Source organism: Oppia nitens, unplaced genomic scaffold (assembly GCF_028296485.1).
Source record: "Oppia nitens isolate AA-2021 unplaced genomic scaffold, nextdenovo-longstitch-racon4-pilon3 scaffold29_pilon_pilon_pilon, whole genome shotgun sequence".
Classification (NCBI taxonomy): Eukaryota; Metazoa; Arthropoda; class Arachnida; order Sarcoptiformes; family Oppiidae; genus Oppia; species Oppia nitens.
Genome location: NW_026533209.1, coordinates 886,854 through 895,684, shown reverse-complemented (window position 1 = coordinate 895,684; position 8,831 = coordinate 886,854). Strand labels below are relative to the sequence as shown.

General features: G+C 29.4%; 2 protein-coding genes across 2 annotated transcripts; both read right to left on the bottom strand.

The window, feature by feature from the left end:
• Positions 1–5,551: 5,551 nt before the first annotated feature.
• On the bottom strand, positions 5,552–6,748 carry LOC128954748 (zinc finger protein GLI2-like). The gene is made up of 2 exons (XM_054300343.1): positions 6,192–6,748; positions 5,552–5,996 (listed from the first exon to the last, which is right to left on the bottom strand). The coding sequence occupies exons 1-2, from the start codon at positions 6,746–6,748 to the stop codon at positions 5,552–5,554; spliced, it is 1,002 nt and encodes a 333-aa protein (XP_054156318.1).
• Positions 6,749–7,331: 583 nt separating this feature from the next.
• LOC128954747 (zinc finger protein 675-like) lies at positions 7,332–8,759 on the bottom strand. Its single transcript, XM_054300342.1, has one exon. It carries the CDS (start codon positions 8,757–8,759, stop codon positions 7,332–7,334), a length of 1,428 nt encoding a protein of 475 aa, XP_054156317.1.
• Between the last annotated feature and the right edge of the window lie 72 nt (positions 8,760–8,831).

The window sequence follows — 8,831 nt, the reverse complement described above, 5'->3', positions numbered from 1 at the left end:
AAAAGACGTGTCATTTGATATTTTTTCTATTAGTTATTAAATTTATTATTTAAAAAAATAAAATAAAATTTTATTAATAATAATTTTCCTATATAAGTAATGTCTGCTAAAATCAAACAATTGTTTTTTGTATTACTAATTGTAATCATATGTTTTGCTGGTATTTCTCATCAAATATTGCCAAAAGGTTATTATTATATTTAAATATTGAAAAAATTATTTATTAATTTATTTAAAAAAAAACTATACGAAAAACAATTAAATATCTATATATTGTATTTGTATAATTGATTTATATGTAACCTATAGTTTTTGCTTATATAATAATATATTGCTTAAAATACTAGTCTATTATAGCCTATAATTTATAACACAATAAAATATTTTTTTATTAGACAAAACAAAATTGTTGGTAAATGTTTTTTAAAAAATAATATACTGTATTATATTTTAAATTTATGAATATTTTAATTAACTAGTTTTTTATATAAAAGAAATATATTAAATTATATATACATAGCGTAGGTTTAAAATTATTAAAAAAAACAAAATAATTTTTTTTAAAAATATATATATTTTTTAATACACGTTTACCATTACAACAGAATGTCGACACATTAAGTGTCCGTCGGGTATATTCTGTGGTTTCAAAGATGCCTGTAGTCCTACCTGTGCTGTACCTAATCCAAGCAATGACTGTACCAGACGTCCGGCTACTATAGGTTGCAATCAGTTTTGTACGGATGGACTGGTACTAAGTGAACCCGACGGTAATTGTGTACCAATCAGTCGATGCAACAACAAAAAGGGTTAATGAATTTTATTTAGATTTTTATTTAATTAAAAATATTAATTACAAAATTATTTTTACTATTCAAAAAAATATATATAACAAAACAGAAAAATTTATTCAATAATATTATATCGTTTTTCAATACAGTTTTAATAAAACATGTAGTAATACAGGTATATAAGGAAAATATATTGAAATTTTCATTTAATGCAAATACTATTAAGAAAATATACAAACAATTATTGTAAAATTATTTGCGTTTTTTATGATTTGTATGTAGTGTTGGTAATTTTTCGCAATTCATTTTTCGATTGCCGCAATTGCGGAAAATTGCGTGAAATTGCTTGAAATTGCGCGCATGAGGGAATGTATAAAAATTAACTTTGACAATGTTAAAAATTGGGTTTACTATAGATTAAGATAATTTACTAATTTATTATTATTTCTACATGGTTTTTAGATGGCAACATTTTATGATTAAATAATTAAAATTAATATAATTAATTTATGTTTTTATTCACATTGCTTTATCATTTAAATTTTGTTAATTTTTAAAAAATTATAAATTGTTCTATGTTACAATTGCGATTTTCGCAATCGAGCCTTATGCAATTGCGGCAATTTCACGCAATTTCCGACCAATGCAATTGCGCATTTTGCAATCGGTACATCACTATTTGTATGTATTTTACGGTGATGTTGTAGACCAGTTGAATGAGCGCACCGGTAGTCACATCCGGGCCAAGTGCAGGCATACGGCTTGATATTCTTATGTACATTCATATGACCCTCGAGATCGCCGGGATTGTTGAATGATTTGCCACACTTTGGCCAAACACAGGCGTACCGTTTGACGCCAGTGTGAACCGATTTGTGTTGAGTAATATTTCTACCATAATAGTCACATCCAGGCCATGGACATCGATGCAAATATTGTTTTCTAATCCTATGGACAATACACTTATGCCATTTCAAGTGTGTTTGATTGATAAACATTAGCTCACATCCCGGTTCCGTACATTTAACTGTTGCTGTTTTGGTGTGTTCTAGCATATGATATCTGAAAGCTATCATTGTTGTAAACTTTTGTCTACAATCACCGTAACTGCAGACCAGTGTCTGTTGGTTGTGGGCCATCACATGCCTGTCCAACGACTGTCTCAATTTGAACGCCTTCTGACAGCTACCGATAGTACAGTGAAACAATGTTTCCAATAAGTGAACTGACGATATATGTCTCTTAAGTTGATCTTCAGTGAGACAACTATGAGTACAGCCGTCGTAATGACATTTGAATTTATAGTTCTTCTTGTTGTAGTAATTAGGTCGTGGCTGTCCCTCGTGTTCCCATCGCTGGTGATTTTGGACAATGTGTTTGCGTTTGTATTTACGGTTACAGTTAGGATACTTACAAATGAAAAAGCCGTCGACAAACTCAACATTTTCGAGCATATGATACAAACGAAAGTGTCGTTTCAGTTTAAACTTTGTTAACAGAACTCGTTGACAACCATTGACAGGACAGTGATGTTTCTGTCCATTATTTTTATTGATATCATGTTTATCTCGCAAATGTCGAATCAATGTGTTTTTGATCCTAAATTTTTTGTAACAGTCTCTATAAAGACATCGAAACTTATTACCAAAAGAGTCGACAATTTCTTCAAACAATGTATTCATATCGTTGTATTCAATCAATGATTGGACACTATTGACATCATCTGCAACTACTTCGTCATCATTTGTTTCTTGTAATTGTTCATTACATGTATTAATCATATGATGATTATTAATATTATCCACTTCGACATCATAATCATTTGCATTGTCGTCAATGGTTTTATGGTCTAAGCGTTTGACATTTATGTGACATTTTTGATGCAGTTTGAGATCATTTGAACATCTGAAAGATTTGTTACAATTATCGTAATTACAATCAAACCGTTTGATCACTTGATGAACATCTTTCATGTGTTTAACAAATTGGCGAACATTTGTGGTTATAAACTGACAATCATTTTCACGACACTTTTGTTTCATTAAATTACGTCTTGTGATATCATGTTTATCTTTCAGATGTCGAAGTAATGTTTTTTTCATTTTAAACTTCTTGTAACAGTCTCTATAAAGACATCGAAACTTATTACCAAAAGAGTCGGCAATCTCATCAAATAGGATATTAATATGGTTGTCAATAAATGATTGGACACTATTGACACCATCTTCAACTACATCGTCATCATTGCTTATTTGCGACTCATTTGTTTCTTGTAATTGTTCATCACTTCTATTAATCATATGATAATTATTAATATCATCCACTTCGACATCATCATCATCTGCGGTGTCATCAATGATTTTATGGTTTAATCGGTTGTGTTGTTTAACAGTTTTATTGACAACTGTTGGCAATACTACTCGACGATTGTCGCTGACCACCGATGAGGCAAATCGTTTGACATTTATGTGCCATTTTTGATGCAATTTTAGATCATTTTGACATCTGAATGATTTGTTACAACTATCGTAATGACAGGCAAATCGTTTGATCTCTTTGTGAACATCTTTCATGTGTTTAGCAAATTGACTGACATTTTCGGATACAAACTGACAATCACTATAATTACACTTCTGTTTAATTGTATTACGTCTTTTGATGTAATGTTTAGCAGTCAGATGTCGAAGTAATGTCTCTTTGATCTTAAACTTTTTGTAACAGCCATTGTACAGACATCTTAGGATATAACCATCTGTAGAGTCATTGATCTTTTCAAACAATTGATTTGCATTAGTCTTAATGTCAGCCATTAATGGATTGTCTTCTTTATGAACAACTTTCATGTGTTTATCAAACTCGAGAACACTTTTCGATCTAAACTGACAGCCATTATAATGACACTTATGTTTAATTAATTTTCTTCGTTTGATGTTATGTTTGGCGCTCTGGTGATGAAGTAATGTGTTTTTGATTCTAAACTTTTTGTAACACTTTCTGTAGAGACATCTAAACATATAACCAGAAGAATCATTTGTAATCTCTTCAAACAATTGATTAGTTTCTGTCTTTGATTTATTAATCAACGATTGTTTAGCTATTGATTGACAACTTTGTTCCGTATCTTCGACTATTTCATCATCTAATTGTGTATCATTTGTCTCTTGTAATTGTCTATAAGTTGAATGATCCTCTCGATGGCTCCTGAGATCAGCAAAAGTCTTATAACTTTTATCACAATTATCATAATCACAGGCAAATGGTTTGTCTTCTTGATGTAAATCTTTCATATGTTTAACAAATTCGGTGACATTTGTCGATCCAAACTGACAGCCATTATAATGACATTTATGTTTAATTAATTTTCTTCGTTTGATGTGATGTTTGGCGCTTTGGTGATGAAGTAATGTGTTTTTAAGTCTAAACTTTTTATAACAGTTTTTGTATAGACATCTCAATGTATAACCAGATAAGTCGGTAATCTCTTCAAACAATTGATTATTTTTAGTTTTGTTTTGATTTTTATTGTTAACCACTGAGTGTCCAATTGTTGATGACATTGATTGAGTCGTACAGTCATCGACTACCACTACTTCATCATCTATTTGTGTTTCAACGACTGTTTCTTCAAATTGTTCACCGCTTATGATATCCAAAACATGTTGACCATAGTGTCCGACATTTTCTTCTTGTGTGCCATCGATGACCACTTCGTGTAATTGTATGTCCTGTGGTTCGCATATAACTAATGGCTCTTCGGATAAACCATTGATATCTTGTATATCTATCACATCATTACCACATGAAGTGATAACAACTTTTGCTGGTTTCAAGTTATACTTATTGTTGTCATCTGCGGCCAAGTCTTTCTCAACACGTTTTTGTCGATAAATCAAATTCAATTGATGTCTCAAATGATTGAACTTGTCTTCAGTGATGAGTTGTGTTTCAAACTTCTTGTAAATCAAATTCAATTCAGTTTTTAATTCATCAAAAATTTTCAGACATTTATTGGCAAACAATAACTCTTTGAGAAGTCGTTTGTTTTCAGCCAACAATTGATCCAAAATGTCATCAACGACTACAACCATTGATGTCATCATTCAATGTATTCATACATACAATCATTCAATGATTGTAAACATAATTCAAATTTAATTCAATAATAAAAATCAATTCAAATATTTATTTAAAAAAAAAAACATTTTAATCATAAGTTTTGTTTATAAACATTGAACAACACTTGACTTGTTTTTAGGGGAACGTTAGCTTATCTACAAAATACACATTTATTACTTATACAGTATAGTTAACAGCTATTAGTAAAATCAATACATTTTTAAAAATAAAAAAAAATGTTATATAATTTATAATTTTATTAATAAATTCTACATTTAAATGGCATTAAATTTTAAATATATATACTGTATATGAGCTGTACTACAACAACAACAACAAAATAATAATAATAAATAGCAATAATGATATGAAAATTATTAATTTTGTTGAATAAATTAATTATATAATTATAATTACGTTTATTGTATTATTAAAAACATTTTTCCTTATAATTTTTGTGTGTGTACTCCCTTTCTATGTTTAAAAATTTTAAATTAAAATCATATTAATTTACCCCCCATTAGCTGTTAGCCATTAGTGTTTAATTTTTGTCTGACACACATTAGTTATGGACTTTTCTGTACTGATGACTGTTTGTCTTTATCGCTGAACAACTTTTCCAGACATCCTTTTTTCCACCGACACTAAAGTGTCGGTTCACTCCTCCTGTGTTCGGCCATATGTTTCGTCAAATTAGTTTTATATCTGAAGTTTCTTTGACAGCCATCGACATCACATTTATGTACAGTCTTTGTGTGAATAAGTGAATGTATTCGTAAACTACGCAATGTTTTGAATGTTTTATAACATCCACTGTTGGAACAGACAATTGTCTTAACGTCTGAATGTTTGCAATTGAGATGTATTTTCATTTGGTATTCTTGCAGACATTGAAACTGACAGTCAGTGTACTGACAATTCAATGTCTTTGTTGTATCCCTTTCGTGATGTAACCTCTTGTGGTATCGCAGACTACCTCTTCCCCAAAATGTCTTATCGCAGCCCTCGTAATGACACTTATATTTTCCACTATTTTTATCTAAAATCAATTTCTTCTTTTCAATCTTTTCCATTGACTGACATATGTTTCTGTGAATTAGAAATTTATTAAAATTTTCGTAAGATTTGTAACAATTATTTTGCCGACAAATGTATGAATTGGTTATCGAATCAAAGCAATCACTACTTGTAATCACTTTATTATTATTATTATTATTAGATAAACTAATTAATGATAATTTAGTTGTCTTTAGTTGTATTAATGAGTTTGTCTTAAAATCAGACACTTTGTGTCCAACATTATTGGGACGTATTATCAAAAATCGGGGTTTAATATGAATCCGATTGTCGGTCATTGATTGCTGCGGTTTCATCGTAGGTAAAAGTTTACCACTTTGTTGGTCACTACTACTACTACTACTACTACTACTGATCACTGTATCAGTTAATCTTTGGACAACAGTAACATCTTTGTGATTATCGATGACTTGATTATTGTCCACAACTTCTTGTATATGTTCTGAATCAGACTTATCCACAACTTTTGTATCATTTATATAATCTTTAGCATCATTTGTATCGCTTATATAACATGTTTTCCGATTAATTTCTGCAAAATCTTTGTCATGTCTTTCACTGCAAATATAATTCAATTGATCTCTCAATTGGTTGAACTTGTTTTCACTGTTCAGTTGTGTCTCAAATTTCTTGTAAATTAAATTCAATTCTGATTTCAAATCATCCAAAATATTCAGACATTTGTTGGCAAACACTAACTCTTTGAGTAGTCGTGTGTTTTCACTCCACAATTGATCCAAAATGTCATCAATTGTCACAACCATTGTTGTTATCATTCAATGTATTCATACAATCACTCAATGATTGTAAACATAATTCAAATTCAATTCAATACTAAAAATCAATTCAAATATTTGTTTCAATATTCAAAACAAACACTTTGTTTGTAAACATTGATTTCACTGACTGTGGGGAACATTAGCTTATCTACAAATGTTTATTATAACAGTATATAAACTTTATATTATATAAAGTATTATAATTTTAAATTTAATATATTTATATACTTTAAAGTAGTTAATGAATTAGTTAAACTGAAATATTTTTTTTCAAAAAAATATTATATAATATAATAAATAATTTTATTAATTAATTATACATTAAAATATTAATAATATGGCATTTTATCTCAATTAATTATATTAAATTAATTATATTAAATTAATTATATTAAATTAATTATATTAAATTTTATTTTAAATATATGACTTGTACTAAAAAAATACATAAATAGCAACAATGAACTTTAATTAATTTATTAATTTTGTCGATAAAATTGTTTGATTATATCATATATAATTAATTATTGTGTTATAAAATATAAAAAACATATCAAAATTAATTATTTCATAACTTCTTTTCGTGTACTCTTTTTCTATGTGTAATAATATTACCCCCATTAGCGCACCGGTAGTCACATCCGGGCCAAAGACATACATATGGTTTAACATTGTTGTGAACATTCAAATGGTTCTTAAGATTTCCCGATGTTATAAACCGTTTGTCACATTGAGGCCAATCGCAGACAAATGGTTTTTCTCCCAAATGTTGTCTTTTATGAAAACTTAGACCAAAGCCGATCCAATCACATCCGGGCCAATCACATCTGCGTTTAATATCTTTCCGATTCATTATATTGTGGACTTTCCTCCGATGTCTGAATATCTCTTTATCATTGAAGAACTTATCCAGACATCCCTTTATTGGACACTTAAGTGTCGGTTCGTTCTTATGTTCGGCCATATGTCTCGTCAACTTATTTTTTTGACTGAACTTTCTTTCACAGCCATCGACATCACATTTATGTACAGTATTTGTGTGAATATGTGAATGTATTTGTAAACACTTCTTTGTTTTGAAAGTTTTATAACATCCACTGTAGGAACAGACAAATGTCTTAACGTCCGAATGTTTGCCATTGAGATGTAATTTCATTGGGTATTCGCTAAGACATTGAAACTGACAGTCACTGTACTGACAATACAACCACTTTGTTGTATCCCTTTCGTGATATATCCTCTCGTGTGACCGTAGACTACCTTTTCCACAATATTTCTTATCGCAGCCGTCGTAACGACATTTATATTTTCCACTATTTTTATCAAAAATCAGTTTCTTTTTTTGAATCTTTTCAATGGGTTTACATATCTTTTGGTGCGACAAAAATATTTTCAAATTTTTGATAGATTTGTTACAATTATTTTGCCGACAAATATATGAATTGGTTGTCGAGTCAAAGCAATCTTTACTTGTAATCACTTTATTGTTTATACATTTATCAGCAATTTTGAGATTATCGCGACTAACTGATGGCTGCGGTTTCATCGGAGGTAAGAGTTTAACACTTTGTTGGTCGCTACTACTACTACTACTATTGATCACTGTATCAGTTAATCTTTGGACAACAATAACATCTTTGTGGTTATCAATGACTTGATTATTGTTAACAACTTCTTGTATATCTTCTGAATCAGACTTATCCACAACTTTTGTATCATTTGTATCGCTTATATAACATGTTTTCCGATTAGTTTCTGCAAAATCTTTATCATGTCTTTGATCGCAAATATTATTCAATTGATCTCTCAATTGGTTGAACTTGTCTTCAGTGTTCAGTTGTGTTTCAAATTTCTTGTAAATTAAATTCAATTCTGATTTCAATTCATCCAAAATATTCAGACATTTGTTGGCAAACAATAACTCTTTGAGAAGTCGTTTGTTTTCACTCCACAATTGATCCAAAATGTCTTCAATTGTCACAACCATTGATGTCATCATTCAATGTATTTATACAATCATTCAATGATTGTAAACATAATTCAAATTTAATTCAATATTAAAAATCAA

Bases quoted from the DNA above. Each gene is read 5' to 3' on its own strand.
- LOC128954748 (XM_054300343.1), bottom strand. From the start codon at position 6,748: ATGGTTGTGACAATTGATGACATTTTGGATCAATTGTGGAGTGAAAAC. The intron at 5,997-6,191 runs GTCTGATTTTAA...TCTAATTCACAG, and splicing joins AATAATGTTGGACACAAAGT to AAACATATGTCAGTCAATGG.
- LOC128954747 (XM_054300342.1), bottom strand. From the start codon at position 8,759: ATGACATCAATGGTTGTGACAATTGAAGACATTTTGGATCAATTGTGG.